Source organism: Sminthopsis crassicaudata, chromosome 1, assembly GCF_048593235.1.
Source record: "Sminthopsis crassicaudata isolate SCR6 chromosome 1, ASM4859323v1, whole genome shotgun sequence".
Classification (NCBI taxonomy): Eukaryota; Metazoa; Chordata; class Mammalia; order Dasyuromorphia; family Dasyuridae; genus Sminthopsis; species Sminthopsis crassicaudata.
This window is the reverse complement of record NC_133617.1, coordinates 78,046,646-78,064,326: the sequence shown is the minus strand read 5'-3', so window position 1 is coordinate 78,064,326 and position 17,681 is coordinate 78,046,646. Positions and strand designations below refer to the sequence as shown.

The 17,681-nt window shown below is 48.2% G+C and overlaps 1 protein-coding gene across 3 annotated transcripts; it reads right to left on the bottom strand.

Annotated features, from left to right (window-relative positions):
* Positions 1–1,694: 1,694 nt before the first annotated feature.
* Positions 1,695–11,583, bottom strand: MROH6 (maestro heat like repeat family member 6). Of its 3 annotated transcripts, XM_074295503.1 has the most exons (14): positions 11,162–11,583; positions 10,632–10,787; positions 9,959–10,113; positions 8,820–8,979; positions 8,440–8,612; positions 8,207–8,344; positions 7,826–7,940; positions 7,403–7,546; positions 6,753–6,932; positions 6,421–6,576; positions 5,821–5,940; positions 4,608–4,710; positions 3,483–3,548; positions 1,695–3,014 (listed from the first exon to the last, which is right to left on the bottom strand). In XM_074295503.1, the coding sequence occupies exons 1-14, from the start codon at positions 11,450–11,452 to the stop codon at positions 2,776–2,778; spliced, it is 2,196 nt and encodes a 731-aa protein (XP_074151604.1). In that variant the 5' UTR covers positions 11,453–11,583; the 3' UTR covers positions 1,695–2,775. The 3 variants fall into 3 exon arrangements, 2 of the variants coding, with proteins under 2 accessions (XP_074151604.1, XP_074151698.1); XR_012487054.1 differs by lacking the exon at positions 4,608–4,710; XM_074295597.1 differs by lacking the exons at positions 1,695–3,014; positions 3,483–3,548; positions 4,608–4,710 and adding an exon at positions 4,996–5,137.
* Between the last annotated feature and the right edge of the window lie 6,098 nt (positions 11,584–17,681).

The following is a 17,681-nucleotide window of genomic DNA, read 5'->3' as shown; positions in this document are numbered from 1 at the left end:
CTTTCCCCATTTTTTCCTCTATTGGTCTCATTTGATTTTTTTAAATTATGCTTTAACTCTTTAAAAATAAAAAAATATATTTTAGGAATTCCTGTTAGAGTTGCATTCAAGTTGCATTTTTTTGAGGCTTTCTTAGAGATGTTTTCTAGTCATTCTCTTCTGCATTTGACAAGTATTTTCCTATCTACATAATAATTCTTTATGGTAGTATTCTTTTTTTATTTTGCTTATACCATTAGATTGGAAACTCCTTGTGGGTCTCTTTGTATCCCTATTCTTTAGAACACTACCTGTCACATAGTAGGTGCTTAAATTTTTTTTGATTATTTATTAAAAGCTAGATGATTTAACTTTCAACTCCCATCTCTTTCAATTCCAAAATTAGCTTGTATCATCTTTATATGAATTATAATGTATGCATATTGTCTATCTTCTTAGAATGCAAAGTGCAAGGGTAGAAATGGTTTCCTTTTTATCTTTGTATACCATTGTTTAGCAAGGGCCTCGCTGTTTATTGACTGTTAACTTCTCTGGGCATCAGTTTCCTTATCTGTAAAATCAAAGAGTAGACCAGATGATTTCTTAGTTTCCTTCCATCTCTGTGTCTACAATCCTTATGTTTCAATTGACATAATTTTGATTTTCTGAGAAGCATAGAGAATTTAGAGGAAATACTAGCAAGACAAAATAACTGCTAAGATTTCTAGTTTGTTTTTCAAATACAAAGGGGTGAGCTTAGGCCAGAAAATTCTGCATTTCATAGAATACTATGACATCACCAAAGACATTCATGGCCAGAAAAAAAATAGGCAAATCATACATGACAAGGACAAAAATGCCCTGGGCTTACAGAGGCAGTCTATGAAAAGAGCCAAAAGAAAGGAACTTTAGCATGTAGATTTGTTCCCTTAGGGAAAATGAACAAAAGAACATGAATAAAAAACTTAGTGGGTAAAAGGTACATGTTCTTCAGATGATTATCAATTACTGATTAGTCCATGTGAGTGTGCATGTGTTACACAGACCTTGGATTTCATTAGTATAAGTAGATGATGCTGAGGCAGATCCGCACCTCAGAGAGTTGCCAGGAACACTGAGGTTGACAGCACTTGCCCTGAATCACACAAGAAATACATAGGAGATGCAGGCATTCAATCCAGCTTCATATTATTTTCAAACTCTTTAGTCCACCCACTAAGATCTTTAATGCAAAGAATGAATGAAAAATTAGCTATTAAGCACAATGTATATGACTCTAAGTGGTAAGAATTGGGGATACAAATACAAAAGTGGGCCACCATACCACCCCCTCCAGGGAGGAGGCAGCATGGATATATTTGCCAAACAGCAGGGTGGAAAATGGCCATAGAGAAAAGGCACTTTCAGGTGTAGAAATAATTCTCAATTCAGGAGAAACAGCCTCTTTCCTGTCCTGACTCTACCTACCCCTAAACCCATGGTTTTTTACTCAGTTTATGTACTTTTTTATTCTTTATTCAGTCAACAGACATCGATTCATCATCTAATAATAATAAAAGTTACAACTCATATTGCTATCCCTTTTAGAATTTACAGGTTGCTTTCCTCACAATAATCCCATGAGTTAGGTAACACAAAAGTAAGTATTCTTCTCATTTTACATGCTTGGTGCTGAAGTGAAACGTTGGGGATAAAAAATAAATAAGATGGAAGTCCTGCCCTCAAAGAACTTAATAATTTAATAAGGCACATTAGCAGAGAAATAAAATACATCTAAATACCATCAATCAGTGCATCAAAAGAGTCTGTCTATAAAGTGCTAGATCAGAGGGAAAGGATAGCTTGCCCTCATGTTTGTGATCCTGTGCTTGGCTCATGCTGGGAGTCCTCTATAGTCTGGAACTCTACCTGATAACCCCAGGCTAAGGAGGACTATTATTGATTAGGGATGGGAGCTCTCATTTTTTTCTACAGCTTCATGACCCACAAAGCACTCTCCTCCCAATAACTCTGTGTCCAAGAGGCAGTGACTATTGTCTCCATCTTACAAAAAAGGTATCAGAGAGGGAAAGTAACACAAGTTGCATTGCTAGTTAGGGCAAAACTGGGACTAAAACACAGGTCTTTCTCCTTCATCTCAGTCTCTGTCATGTCCTACTGAGCACTTTTGAAAAGAGAAAGACAGAGGACAAGAATTGGTATATAGGCGATATTGAGGGGGTGGGATATGAGGGAGCATTTGGCTTCCCTCTGGTATCTTCCTGTCCTTGCCTCCAGCATTCTTTTCAGTAAGGAAAGAGAAGATATGCTCATGATATTCTTTGGGATCCCTGCTTGTCAGGGCCAGATGAGAATTCCCCCATCAGTCAAAAAGACACAAATGGGCACAAGAGAAACTTCTCCATCTGAATTGGAGGTAGGCAGGGAGAGGGAATGCCCACTTCCCCAGAGAGGGTTGACTCATACATCTTGGACCACAGCTGGATGCATTAAGGGGTAATGGGTTCCTGATTTACATGATCTTGTGGGATCAGAAAGTCTGTGAGACACCCCTAAATCAGCTATAACTATTCTAAAGTCATCACATCAAAGAGGAAGATATCCAGGGATTCTGCTCTTCCACCAGGAATGTCCAGGCAGATATACCTAGGAAGGTTCCCCCTTATGAAGTGTTAAAAAAAAAAAAATCCATCTTCATGCCTGGAGTATGAATACCTAGAAAAGGTCCAAGCAAGAGCAAGGGACCTGGCTTCTTTAGCTGAACAAGTGTTTTCCAAAAAACAGGGAGGAGACGATTCAAGACGGTGCCCCACACCCCCAGAGGCCAGCCCGGCTCCTAGGCTTGAAGGGGCTGTCTTCATAGACTGGTCTTTCCCGATCTTGGTGGTGGGCCCAGCAGCATAACAGCTGCCAAGGGGAGAAGCTACCCCGACGGGTAGAGTCCTGGTCCTGGCATACTAGCCGCACTTGATGCATGGTGATGTGGGAGACATCTCGAATGCAAGGCTCAGCATCCCACTGCATTTCCCCAAGGTCTGCAGTAGGAAAGTAGGAGGGAAGGCAGGATGTTAGATCCCTGGAAGGTCCAGATCTTGAGCTTTCCTCCTTCCCAATCAGTCTTCCTGCCACTCTAACCTGACCTGCTTTCTCCACTTTCCTTCCTTGTTACCTAGTTTGGAAATCACCTCTCCAGGAAAATTTCCTTGTGTAATCACAACTCACTCCAGACATCTCAGCCGTCCTACTTCCAGAATCTGGGATTCTGCATTTCAGTGTAGACCTTCTATCTGTCTGAATGTGTCTCTCTGTGTGTCTCTGTATCCTATTTGTCCCCCTCAGACAGAGGTTCCCAAAGGGCTGTCATACATGCCCCATGGCAAAAGCAGGCCATTCGGCTCTGTACAATGTCTTTTTACACCCAAGAATCACTCTGACACATTCTCATTGCTTTAATAAGCCACCCACACCACGAGCCCCCAAAACGCCTAACATCCCCTTCCTACCGTTCAGCAGGGAGTCTACCAGGCCAGGGTTGACACAGTCAGGGTCCATGTGATGAATCAGAAACCCTGAAACCAAAGAGTTTGGACCATCAGTCCCAACTTTGCCACTTCCAGCTCTGAATGTGACCATCTTTTGACAAAGGTCTCTGGGGATATGCCTTTTCTCAAGAAGGAAGAGAAACTTACAGGAATGAAAATTCCACTAAGGAAGAAAAGGAGTGCTGTTTAAATCCATCTAACTTGCTGACAAAGACATTTTTTAAAAATCACACCAAATGAGAGGGTTTGGAGAGGCTGTGGGAATAGTCCAAGAAGGATGGACATTGATGAGATTTCTGTAGGTGTGAAAGATCAGAAAGAAGGCAGGTAACCAAGGATGAATATACAGAGATGGTATGGATAGTGCTAGGGAAATAAAGTTGGTGAAAAATGCCAAAGACAACAAAAAGGCCTTTTAAAAAAAATCTATATTCGGGACAAAAGAAAGATTTTTAAAAGAGGCAGATCAATTGCTTAAGGTGATTGGAACAGTGATAGCAGGCAGTGGGGAAAGGGAAGAACTAACCAACTCTTTTTTGCTTTAGAATTCTCAATCAAGGAAATGGCTGCCAGACTAGGGAGGACTTTAGGGGAAAAAAAAAAAAAAAAGTTATTTGGAATTGAAACCTAAATGAGGAGATAGAGAACACCTACGATGCCAAATCTCCAGGCCCCAGTGAATTATATTGGCCCCAAAGAAGAGGTATGAGAAGATAACTCCTCTCATTCTTTTGCAGAAATGAGAAACCATATGCGGTGGGACATTACATATGACTTCAGATTTTTTAATATGTTGTTTAGTTTTGTGAAACTTTTTCTCTGTTGTTTTTTTCCTTACTTTATCATAAGGGATGGTGGAGGATAGGAGGGGAGAAGAGGATGAATAAGGAATATAATAGAAAAATATTATTAATAGAAAAAATAAATAGAAAAATACTTAAGGAAAAAAATCACGTGACGATATGCTTGAGAATAGATGGTTCTGCTAGAAGGATTCACAGTAAGCTCCCAATCAAGCACAGCTACAGAGAATAGAGTTGAGCCAGGACCCCAGCTCTGTAGCTTCTCTGACTAGCCAGAGCTTACCTATGAACATGGCTGCCACCCTGCGAATAGGAACCTGGGGACTCCTCAAATAGCCCTGGGCTTGGCTCAAGAAGTCTGAGGCCCGTCCTGGGTACCACTGCACCTGAGGGAGGCAAGGCATGACTGGGATAGATGTCTCAGTGCAACCTGGGAAAGGTGCGTGGGCGTCTCAGTGCAACCTGGGAAAGGTGCATGGGTGTCTCAGTGCAACATGGGAAAGGTGCATGGGTGTCTCCGTGCAACATGGGAAAGGTGCATGGGTGTCTCGGTGCAACATGGGAAAGGTGCGTGGGTGTCTCGGTGCAACATGGGAAAGGTGCATGGGCGTCTCAGTGCAACATGGGAAAGGTGCGTGGGTGTCTCGGTGCAACATGGGAAAGGTGCATGGGTGTCTCGGTGCAACATGGGAAAGGTGCGTGGCCACTCTGGGAAGAACATAAGTGACCATGGAAAAAGTCTGCTCCCTGCTTCCTCCTGCGGTCTTTAAGAGCGGCCAGCTCCGAAGGAGATTATTCACCAGAATGGGTAACCTGAGGACAAGGTGTTGCCTTTACTGCGGGAGACCCCGAGTAGGGACCGGGATAGTGATTTCCTCGGTCCAGGGAAGGCTCCTGGCTGAAAGAACGTCCTCCACCACTGCAAGTTTCTAGTCTTAAGAGTAGCGTGTGGAGATTAAATGTAAATCAACACATGTGATATTTTTCTTTGTTTTTTTTGTTTTTTTTTTTTTTTTTGCTTTTTCATGTTTTTTTCCTCTCTTGTAGTTTTTCCTTTTTGTTCTGATTTCTGTCCCAAAGAAATTCATCAAGAAATGTGTATTTTTAAAAAGTTAATATATCTGTATAAACAGAAAAAAGGAAAAATTTTAAAAAGCGGGAAAAGAGTTGCCTAGAACCCTAAAAGGTTGAGGGTCACGGCGGCCCATGGTCACACAGGCCGCGCCTGACAGAGGTAAGACAGGGCCCCTTAATTCTATTCCCAGAAGAGCCCAGCAGCTCCATCTCGGAGTGCCTGAGGGCGGTCGGCTGAGGGAGGCCCCGCCACTGGCCGGGACCCCAAAGGGGAACGCCGGACGGCCTGGCTGCGCCTCCTACTAGTCCGAGGCTGGGAACGTGTCAGGGCGGGGGCGGGAAGGAAGTAGGAGCTGTTTTCTGAGGGGGACCTTCCTCAGGGGGCTGCTTCCCCCCTCCCCCCCCGCGGAGCCCCCGCTGACCAGGCGTCGGCAGGTGCGGCTGAGAGCCTCCGGGCTGTCGTAGTGCACCATGGCTGAGATCTCCTCCAAGAGCCTCCAGCGAAGGAAGCGGTCACAGCGGGCTAACGTCCACTCGGCGCTCTGGAAGAGAGGAGGGGGGGGGGGGAAGAGGGCGGGGTTAGGGTGCGGTATGGGCGCGGGGCTTACGCTTTCTCCCCCTCACTGAGACGCCTCTGGAGATGGGGGGGAGGGGCCCCAACGGGAGGGGCCCCAACCCTCCCAGTACGGAGGCAGAACCTATTTCTAGAGCTTTCTGACCCGCTCCCTCTGGAGGAGCCAGGGGAAAGAAGGAAGACTACGGGGGCACCAGGGGAAGGAAGAGGATCCGGGTAAAAGGAGGAAGTTTGTTCTGGGCTTTGTGATCCTCAGATCTTAAATAGGGATAAGTTGTTGATTACGGACTCTGAGAATAAGGGGAAAGTGCCCGTTTTGCGGTCTCGTCCAGGGAGGAGGAAAAACCCGGCTCCGGGACAACAAGGGATCCGGGATCGGAGACCCGAGAAGGAGGCGGGAGAAGTGACGGACAGGAGAAGGGTGAGGAGGGGGTGGGGCAGCCCAGACCTCAGCGGCATCCAGGCTCGGGTCTTGCAGGCGCAGCACCAGGGTCACGAGGCTGCCCAGCACCAGCTCCCGCACCGCCCTCGTGCGCCTCGGGGAGCAGCGACCCACCAGGGTGCCCAGAAGCCCAATAGCAGAGGCGCGGACCGAATCCTGGTCCTGGAAGGAGGGAGAAGAGGGAGCTGGAGGGAAGGGGGCGGGGCGGAGGCGGGGCTGATCGGTCGGGCTCGTGGCCGAAGGGGCGGGGATTCGGGGGGCGGGGCAGACCGAGGGATAAAATGGAAGGAGGCGGGACCCGCCCACGGATTCCCTCCACCCTCCCCTCGCCCCCTCACGTGGTCCAGCAGAGGCCTCAGACGCGAACCCAGGCTGCTGCATTGCGCGCTCACACGCGCCCGAGCTCTGGGCCTCAGCAGGAGCCTCCGCAGCGCGCCCAGGGCCGCCCCCACCAGCCGGGTGTCGGCTTCGCCTAGCGCTCCGAGCAGAGCGCGGAGCAGCGTCCCCACGTGCCGAGCCTGCGCAGAACCAGGGACGTCAGGGACGTCCCCCGGGCCTTCCCTCCCCCGGCTGAGCGCTCCGCCCGAAGACAAGCGCCCCCGAGGGTATAGAGGCCTTAGGCCTCGGGAAGGGTGCTTCCTCTATTGTTTTTTGTTTAAGCCTGACCGTCGCCACTCTTTCAGACACTTATGTCTCTTCCCCCTGTGCTTGTCCCCCATGTTGCTCGTTTCAGGATGGCATTAAAATGGCTTCAGAGAAAGCCCGACACGGGGCCCACCTCTGAAGAATTGAGACCTGTTTCATTGTTCCCCACCCTCAACCCCCACGACCTGGGGTTCTCTGAGAACGGACCTGGTCTCTTCCTGCACCCAGTCCCCACGTGGTGCACCCCACGGGCGGGCCAGCCCTTCCCCCTCCCCCAGGGCGGGCCAGCCCCTCCCCCACGCCAGGGCGCGCCCCCCAGCCGACCAGAGCCCCAAGGGCTCACCTTTCTGCGGTTCAAGGCCAGGTGGCCCAGCCCCAGGAGGCCGAGCCAGCGCACGGTGGGCTCGGGGTCGGCTTGCCACGCGGTCAGACGCTGCACGATGGCTTCATCTCTCAGGAGTCTGGCTGTGGGCTGACTCTGCAGAAGCTGAGGAGTAGGAATGGGCGGGTCATAAATGGGGAAGACCCCTTCACCGCCATTTTCCCCAACCTGTCGGCATTGGAGAGGGTCCCAGCCAGCAGACTATTACCACTAGTTCTCGCAGGAAGAACCGAAGCCCGGGGAAGGACAGCCAGCCACTCCCGACCAGAGCAGGCTTAGAGCCCAGCTTTTCTGGCCCCCAGGCAGGGCTCTGTCCACACTCCTCCTGGAGGAGCAGGGCAGGGGGATCAAGGAGGAGCCGCGGGGCTCTGCGGGAGCACTCACCCCAGTGAAGAAGGCCATGGCGGTCAGCCGCGGGGCTCTGTCTGTGCTTTGTAGCCGGGGGAGTAGGTCTGCAAAGAGCCCACGCAGGTGGTGGTCAGCATGAGCCACTAGGGCACTTGGGGGACATAGGAAGGGGAGAGGATGAGGAGAGCTGAGGAAGGAACCCTGATTATCTGCTCCCTGACTTCCTCCTGCCTCGGTCCGTTACCCGGCTCCCCTGGCGTCCTTTTCTGTCGGCCAGCCGGGTCAGCCCTGCTGGCCTGAAGGCCCTCCTCCCGACCCCTTTGTCCCATTCCTCACGCCCCCCACCCAGGACGCCCTGGTGTTCCATCTCCTGTCCATCCCTCCTCCCTCACAGCCCGCGTGCGCCCGTGCTCAGACCTGGCCAGCAGGAGGACACCCTCCAGATGGGTCCCAGATCCTATGAGGCGCCTCCAGCCCCCGCTCTGCTCCATGCAGGTTACCACCATTCGGCCTCCATCCCCATTGAGCAGGGCCTTCAAAGCTTCCACAGCGCAGCTGGAAGCAGGGAACATGAGGGAGGAGCAGGAAGGCGGGTCACCAACTGAGCCCCCTTTACCTTTACTGCCCCTTCCCCCAATTCCAGTTCTCACCCAGCGTGGTTGGGGGGAGGACCCCGGACCTTCACTTGAACCTGGGGGGAGGGGGCACACCAGGCCAGCTGGTGCAGCTGAGTGACCAGCGCAATGAGCACCTGCGGGTAAAAGCCCCTCGTGGCGGCCACGCACCCCGACACGGCCAGCATTTCTCCTAGTGCTCTTGTGGCCTGCGGAGACACAGGATGTGTGTGAGAGCCCGCCCCGCGCTCCCCTCACACACACTGAACTCCCTTCACCCCCAGGGCTCTCCAGGAATCTGACTCCTCCCGGAGACTAAGGGCCAGAGGGGCACTCGCAGGGGCTTCCAGCCCTGCCCCCCTTTCCCTTGCCAGCCCTCCCGCCTGCAAGCTACCTCAGACTAGGGTTTGACTCACTGCCAAAGCCTGGGTTTGGGGCTTGACTGCGCGGGGGCTGGAGCTGGGGCTGCGGCCCTGGATCTGGGGCGGGCCCTTCACCTCCTGCAGCAGGTGCACCAGGACCAGCCCGTTCACCCTCTGGTTCCGGCTCAGGCCCCGCCACAACTCAGCTGCTGCACTGTGGAGAAAGGACCAAGGGCGAAAGGGGGAAGGTCTGGGGGACGAAGGTCCCTGGGGGAATGGGGAGAGGAGCCCAGAACCGAGGCTCTGAGGGAAACCTCGCTGTCGGAGCGCCCATTGGGAGACACATCGGTCCGGCGGGAAGCCCCGCACCTGAGAAGGGCCTGAGAGTACGGGGATCCCAGAGTTTGGGGAGTTAAGAACTTTTCTTCGTACGCCTCAGCACAGGGTCGAGTAAGTGCTTAACAAATGCTTGTTGACTGACCGACCTTGGCAAGGTCAGTCCTCGTCCGGGAAGGAAGGAGGTTTGGGAACTGAGATGAGAGAGAGCCAGAAGGTGGGAGGTTTGGGAGAAGAGGTGGACGAAACCTTGGACCTGACCGGAGGCCATGACTGAAGTAGATCTTTGAATGGAGGAAACACTGGGAATAAGGAATTAGGGGAAACCCATGGAACAGAGGGGACTCAAGAAATAAAAGCAAAGACTGAAACTGTTAGGACACAGATCTTAGGGGAAAGACCTTAGGCTTGAAGGGACTCAGCAACTGAGAGGAGACCTAAACTGGGGGGAGGAAACTTTGGGAGTCAGGAGCCCCAGGGACTGAAAATGGGGAGGAGACTGCAGGGAAACCGTGGAGCAAAAGAACGTGGTGCCCAAGAGAATTCCCTGGCTCTGACACCAGCCTTTCTCTGCCCAATCTGATAAATGGGGTCATGACCCAGGTATCAATGACCAAGCAGGCAAGAAGCCCAAAATCTTGGCTCCTAGCCTAGCCTGGCTGGTGGGTGGTGGAATGCAGAGCAGGTACTAATTAGGGTGGGGCACTAATTAGGAGCTGGGAGTGGGGGCCAATTGACTTCACCAGCGCAGACACAACAGCCCTCAGGAGAAGGAAGGGGAGGGCGGCCGGGGATGTCAGGATATCTGGTTCCTTTCCGGCCCCGGGAGGCCCAGAGGGAGTGGGGGTGCCCAATACCTGTCACAGGGCAGAGAGTGAGACAGGAGGGTCTGGACCACTTCATGCGTGTGTTCTGCAGCCAATGAGCAAAGTGCCCTCAGGGCCACCCGCCTTGATCTGCCTTCCAAGAGCTGAGCCATCTGTCCATGCAGTCCCTGGACCACTTCACGTACCTGGAAAGGAGGGACGAGCTCATTCTCAAGGTTCAATGAGATCCACTCCCTCCAGCCTCTCCCTCAACAGCCCCAGTGACAATGAGCTGCCCGTTCTACTTTTGGAACACTCATTTATATACAGGTTTGGTTCATGTTGGGCTCAAATCTGCTCTTTGTTCTGTCCTCTGAGAGGAACAAAGTAGAAAATTTTAGTTCCTCTTCCACAGGACAGGTCTGGAGATTTGAAGAGGTACCTGTCTGACTTTAGGGCCTGGCCTTTTTAGAATGAGGCGGTTGGACTAGATGGCCCCTGTAAGCTGTGCTGCTCTTTTCTGATATTCTGTTTTGATATTCTGTGTTTTTGGATCCCGATATTCTAAGAATCAAATTCTGGGAGCCCTAGAGGGAGGGGACAGGGGAAATCAGGAGCGGGATTCTGGGAGGTATCAAGGGAAAAGGGAGCCAGGGGACAGATGGAGCTAGAAAAGGGGGCTTTGTGAAGCTAGAAGGGGCCGGATTTACAAAGGGATGCTGACCTTTTCTGGGAGCTGTCCACCCTGAGTCTCCTCCAAAGCTGAGGAGAGACTGAAAGCCAAGGCCTGGGTCCCTGAGATGCCAGCATCCTCAAGGCAGACCACAGTTTGAACAGCAAAATCTGCCAAGGAACCAGGGACCAGAAAGCACTGAGGATGCTGCATAGGGGGAGGGAAGAAACAGAAGTGAAAGAATAAGAAGCCTTCATCCAACAGCCTGTCCCTCTAATTTCTCCATCCTTTTTTCCTAGTTTTCTTCTAATCTTTAGGGTCTTCAACATCTGTTCCCTTAGCTGCCAACCCCCTCAATCCACCTCCATAAGCCTTCTTCTCTCCAATCCCTGTTCTTCTTCCCTCCCATCCCAATCATCCTCCAGCCCTTGAGGGTCTTGATCTTCTTAAACCCCTCGCTAATACCAATCTCCCTAAGCCTCCAGCTTCTTCCACATACCTCCTTCTCTCCCTCCCAGCTGCTCATCAACTATTTGTACCCTGGGCTGACCTCTGTCTATCATCTCCAATTCCCCCAGTACCTGTTCAGGCTCCCAGGGCTGGGGCTCAGGATCTGAGCAAGAAGCCTTTGGTGAGTGGGGCTCATTCCTCAGCACCCCAGTGGCAGTATCAGGTTCCAAATTCTCTGTCCTTGGTGCAGTGACTGGTTCAGTGGCACTTTCAGACTCCTGGGGGGGCTGCCCTTGCTGTGGTCCAGTCCCCTCTCTGCTGAGCTGTATGTCCTCAGCCAATGCAGCCAGAGTAAGGGCTCCAAAGGTCCCTGCAGGACCCCTGTGGGCTCCCCCAGTCCATCCCCGCCTCCCTCGAGCCATATCAAGCCCTGAGGCACCAGTCTTGGTGCACTGCCCTCTTTCTCCCCCCCAAAAAAACAAGTACTAACAACCTCACAGGTGTGGGAAACCTGTCCACGCCAAGGTCTTGCACCTGCTGAGACTTACCCTGACTCCTACCAAGGCCAGGTGTGGCTGCAGGTGCAGGCGTGTCTAAGCGTGTGCTGGGGAGGAGTCAGTGTACAGGATCATTGAGCTTCTCCAGGTCCAGAAATAGGTAGTGATTTTCTCCCCTCCCTCTTAATTTCATGGAGGATCCTTTACTTTTGAGAGTCTCCTACCCAAGAGATTTAGGGATCACAGGAGCCTAAGATTTAGTATGAAGGGATCTTAGAGATCCAACTTCATCATCTTATAGATGGGAAACTGAGGCCTGATTAGTGAGGTGAAGATAAGAGGAACAGCAGAAACTATGGGATCCAAAGTTACCTTTCCCATCACAGGGATCAATGGCCAAGCACCTCAAGTCCGAGGTGAACAATGTGGACCTCTTTGAGTAGTTTTTGAGCTGGAAACGGTCTCCTGGAGAGAAGTTAGTTCACCACCTCGAAGGAGATTCTGAAACAAGTCTGAGGTCTGCTCCTCACTGGGCAGTTGTTTAATCTCTGGCAGAACAAAGAAGTTATAGGAGTTTAGCCAGAGACTAGATAGTAGAGAACAGCATGATAGTTCACAGAACAAGACAGTGCAGCTGAGGGTCCCTCCCAGCATCATGTGTGGCTCAGGAAGAATGCTTGTTTGGCAATCCTGACGCTGGGCCAGCCCTGGAAGGTAGCCTTGGAGGGAGGATGGGCAGGATTGTCTCCAAGGCTGCCTGAAGACTGCGAGTTATTTATTGTTACTGTTATAGACCCAAGGGGCAGGGGAGGATTTTTGTATTGGCTGGCCAAGCTGAGTCCAGGGAAGCTGGCGCGCTTTTGTAACAATTGTTAGGGTACAAATGCAGATTTGTTGGATTACTGACCTTATTCCAAACTGTTCTGGGAAGAAAATATTTTTGTTTTTCAGTCATTTTCAGTTGTATCTGATTCTTCATGACCCCATTTGGGGTTTTCTTGGCAAAGATACTGGAGTGGTTTGCCCTTTCCTAATTTTACAGATGAGGAAACTGAGGCAAACTGGGTTAAGGGACTTGCCCAGAGTCACATAGCTAGTAAGTGTCTGAAGCCAGATTTGAATTCAAGTGTTCCTGACTCCAGGCCCAGTGATCTATCCACTCTATCTGTGATGGAAGTAAAATAGGGCAAGTGGTTGACACTTATTTTCCATTAACTTCCCTTCCCTACTTTCCAGTTTCTTACCATCCTTGCAGAACTGGAGCTCCAAGAAATCTTGGCAGGGAACAGCTGGAGTTTGGGAAGCAGTTAATGCTTTAATTCTAAAGATGTACCTCCTGTCTCTCAAATGAGAGGAAAAAAAAACTTTCTAAGGGGAGAATGGTGCAAGACAAAAGGCTGTTAAAAATAGTATCGATTTTAAAAGAAAAAGGCAGGAATGGCTAGGACTTTGTCCAGGGTCACAGAGCTAGGCTGTGGGTCTAGACACAGGGTCCTTCCTGGAATATGGTGCTATATATATCCATGTACCTGTATGGTGTTGGTGGCCCTTGGTCCTATGGAAATGGGGAACTGAGGGCTTCTCCTGCCTAATGTCATAGTGATACCCTCTACCCACTGGCTTTCCCTGGAGATAAATAAAATAACAGTCTCAGAATAGGAAGGCACCTAAAGAACTTACTCATACCAAGAGAGAATTAAAAGGAAAAAGACATGAAGCTCATTAGGGTCAGACACAATGCTGAGTGTATAATAAACAAAAACAAGCAAGAAAACTAATCCTGACCTCAATGAGCTTACATTCAAATGGGAGATGACAACAGGAATCCCCTCTTGAGCATCCCTGACAAGTCTCTGAGAAAGCTTTTCAGGGATGCCGAGATCACTTTCTGCTTAGAGAGAGCAGAAATCTGCTAGAAATCTGCTCCGTTCTTGGTTCTTCCCCCAAAACCAAGCACAGCAAATATAATCCCTCTTTGTAACAGCCTTTCAAATGCTTAAAGACTGATACCCTTTGTCCTCCTCCTTTTCCTCCCACAGGCACACTCTGCAATAATGTAAGCAGGGGAGATGAGGAACTGAATCAAGATTGGGAGTCTTGGGAATGTTTTTTCTGGATATTAGCCACTGGTCTCCCCCAAGTTAATCTCAGCATCCTCACATTAGTCTTTACTCTGTCTCCCTCCCACCTTATCCTGCCTTAGATAAGGATATATGACATGATGTGGTGGTAGAGGGATAAGAAGATGACCCAGGAATAGTTACTGTTTTTTATACAGTTTTGTCTTACTCCTTGTGACCCCTTCTGGGGTTTTCTTGGCAAAGAAACTGGAGCAGTTGGCCATTTCCTTCTCCAGCTCATTTTACAGATAAGGAAACTGAGGCAAACAGGGTTAAGTGACTTGCTCAGGGTTACACAGTAAGTGTCTGAGGCCAGATATGAAGTCAGAAAGAGGCGTCTTCTTGATTCCAGGCCCAGTGCTCTATCCATTTTACCACTATGGTGACAGAGAAAAAAAGCCTGAGGGGTTCTGATCCTACCAAGACTACTTACTACCTGTGTGACCTTAGTCCTTTAACCTTCTAGGACTGTCTCTTCATCTCTTAAAAAAAAAAAAAAAAAACTTGAGCTCCACACCTTGCTATCTTGTGAGAAAAGTACTTTGTTAACCTTCAGAAGGCACTGCATAAATGTGAGTTATTTTGTCTTTTATGAACAAACAAGCTCTCACACCATGGAAACTGAGACATGAGGAAGGGGCTATGACAAGAGAAGATCTCAGATGGAGCATGAGTCTGGGAGACCTGACATCAGGTCCTCCTCCAATAAGCTACAAGCAGGGAACAGTAGCAATAATCACAGGGGTGACCTTGGAAGAGAGACTTCCCCTCTCTGGGCCTCAGTTTCCTTCTCTGCAAAATGAGGGGGTTAACCTCTGTGGTTCCCTTTCCAGCTCACCTAGCCTGTTAGTCTACACTCTCTTTTATGAGTAATCATCGGGAGGAAGTAACAATCATAGGAAATAAAAAAACTAGAAGTAGCCATGGGACAGAAACAATTGGCAAGAATAGCAATAGGAGAATAACAAAAAACTGGGAGAAATAATGAGAAAAACAATTCAAAGAATAACAATGGGGTTAGTACTATCTGGGCACTTAAGGAATTCCTGGGGTTCGTTTCCCAGGATATCTCAGGGCTTCCTAGCCCAAGTCACCCAGGAGAGGGGCAGGGCAGTGGTGGGCAGGGCAGAGGCAGCTAGGGAGGCATTTTAATCGTGTGATTATTTTATTTCCCAGGGCTTAGCAGAGTGCCTGACATCCTAGGCACTTAATAAATGTTAATTGATTGACCTAATCCTTCAGTTTCTTGACTAAGGATAGTGAGGACAGTCTAAAATTAAAATCAATCCATAGATAAGTTATTCATTTCCTTCTTTGTGTCCAGCCCTGAACTAGAGTTTGAAAGAAGCCACTGGCCCTTGATTAGATGCCAGAATACCTTGGTTCTAGGCCCATTTCTGTCTCAGAAAAGCTTTTCCTTTACTAGGCTCCAGCTTTAGCCTATCTAAAAAGAAAGGTTTGAATTTGATCATCAAACTCTAAGCCCTTTCTTTGGTGATCTCCCTAAGCTCCTTCCTGATCTAACCTCCTAGAAAAGGAAGAGAGATGAAGATCAGTCTTGAACAGGGATTAAGACTTTACTCTGTCTAGTAGAGCCAGTCCTACTGAATATTTAGGCTGTGGCAGCAGGAAGCTCTTCCCCGAAAGAGGCCCTCCAGTCAATCCTGAGTCACACAACCAAGCTGGCACACCCCAGGCATTGAGTCAATTTGTGCTACTCATACACAGACACTCCATCAAGGAGAACTTCAGTTAGGGACTGAACCAAATTAGGGAATAATAATAATGTTCATCTCTAGCTTTAAGGTACATTAAAATTCTCTTTTAAAAAGCAGTCCTATGAGCTTATATTTCAAAGAGATATTAAAGAAGGGAGAAGGGAAAGGGTATGCAAAAATGTTTGTGGCAGCTCTTTTTGTAGTGGCAAGAAACTAGAAACTGAATGGATGCTCATCAATTGGAGAATGGCTGAATAAATTATGGTTTGTGAATGTTATGGAATATTATTGTTCTGTAAGAAAACAATCATCAGGATTTCAGAGAGGATTGTAGAGACTTACATGAACTGATGCTAAGCGAAATGAGCAGAACCAGGAGATCATTGTGAACGGCAACAACAAGATTATATGATGATCAATTCTGATGAGATGATTCAGGCCAGTTCCAATGATCTTGAGATGAAGAGAGCCATCTACACCCCAGAGAGTGGACTGTGGGAACTGAATGTGATTCACAGCATAGCATTTTCACTCTTTCTGTTGTTCTTTGCATTTTATTTTCTTTCTCATTTCTTTTCTTGTTTGATTTGATTTTTCTTGTGTAACAAGATAATTGTATAAATATATATGCATATGTTGGATTTAACATATATTTCTACCATGCTTAACATATATTAGACTACTTGCCATCTAGAGGAGGGGGTGGCGGAAGGGGGGGAAATTGGAACAAGGTTTTGCAAGGGTTAATATTGAATATGTTTTAAAAGTAAAAAGCTTTAATTAAAAAAAAAAAAAAAAAAAACAACCAGTGCTGTGAGGGGCCTTACAGCTTTATAGCTGAGAAGACTAAAGTCAAAAAGAGAGGCAGCATAGTATAATGAAAAGAATGCTGGATTTGCTATTAAGATAAAAATGCATCTTGCCTTCAGCTCTCAGAAATAATTTAATCTCTGATTCCCTGTTGTCTTGTCTAAAAAACTAAAAGTATCTACCGTACTACTTATCTCATTGGATTACAGTAAGGATCCAATGAAATAATTTATGCAAACATTGTGCTTTGTAACCTTAAAACTATATCTGTTGTTACTATTGTTGGGGTATGAATCTTTCCAGGCTTCTCTAGGAAAATTGCCCAGTTTACCTCCCTTTTCTAAAGATTTTTATAAATATCTCTAGGTCTGTTTGTACATCTCAGCCTAGCTGTGGCCTATTCCTGATGCCCCACTCCTCAAGATTCAGTGGGAGCTTCTGACCAATCATATTCCCTGGATACTGATGGAGAAATATGGCAGAAGAGATAAATGAAGAAGTGGTTCTTGCCCTGGTTTATGATGTGGGGTTTGGCACCAAATGATGTGGTTTGATGACCCAAATGATGTGAGTGAGTTATACACCAGATGGTGGCAGGCACTAAAAGTTGGGGTTCAGTCATCTGAAGAATTCACAATGGCCATTCTCTTTGACAAATGGTAGACTTATTTAGGGAAAAGGCTATCAACAAAATGAAGGAATACAAAAATGATAAATATAAAGTAAGAGTTAGAAGAGCATAGAAAGGGATTCTAATAATTAATGATGGAACTTGCCATTTACCAGGAGAAAAGAAAATCCCATGAGGTTGGGGCATGCCCTTAGCTGGCCAGCTAAAATCCTGAGAGGGGCATAGCACCCTAAAAGTTATCTAGCTATAAGGAGAAGTGGGGTTGGGAAGTATAGTGGAATTAGGAGAAATACCATGTGGCAAGGAGGAAAGAGAGAGAGGAAATACAGTACCATGGTGGGCTGACCCAAAGGAAGGCAGCAACCATGGGATGACCCATAAGTAGATTTTTAGAGGGAAAATTTAACCTCAGAGATGTGAATGGAATTTCTTACAGGGCAGCTGAGAAGACCGCTCAAGACCTCTACAGAGGATGGGTCTCGGGAGACATAACTTGGATTTCAGACTGGACTACCTTCCCAAAGGATGGGACCATGGAGGTAAACTGATCTCTATCAGTACCATTTGCCTGCTTGCTTCGGGGATCAATTCTTTGTTTCTCTTGGTCCAAAACGCCATTCAGGACCTCAACAGTTCTCACAATGACTAAACCTATCCTTTATTTTAGGGGGCTACATAAAGTACTGGGAGTAAATCATCCCGAGCTCTTCTGACCCTGGACTTGATACAGATTCTAATTTTACCATTGCTCAGCTGTTGGAAAACAGGCACCATCTTCTGTGAAGAATGCGCAATAGCAGGAGAACTCAAATGAAACTGATGAGGGAATACAGAGAACCACAAATGTTTCCCAAGAGCAAAAGGTAAGAAATCAT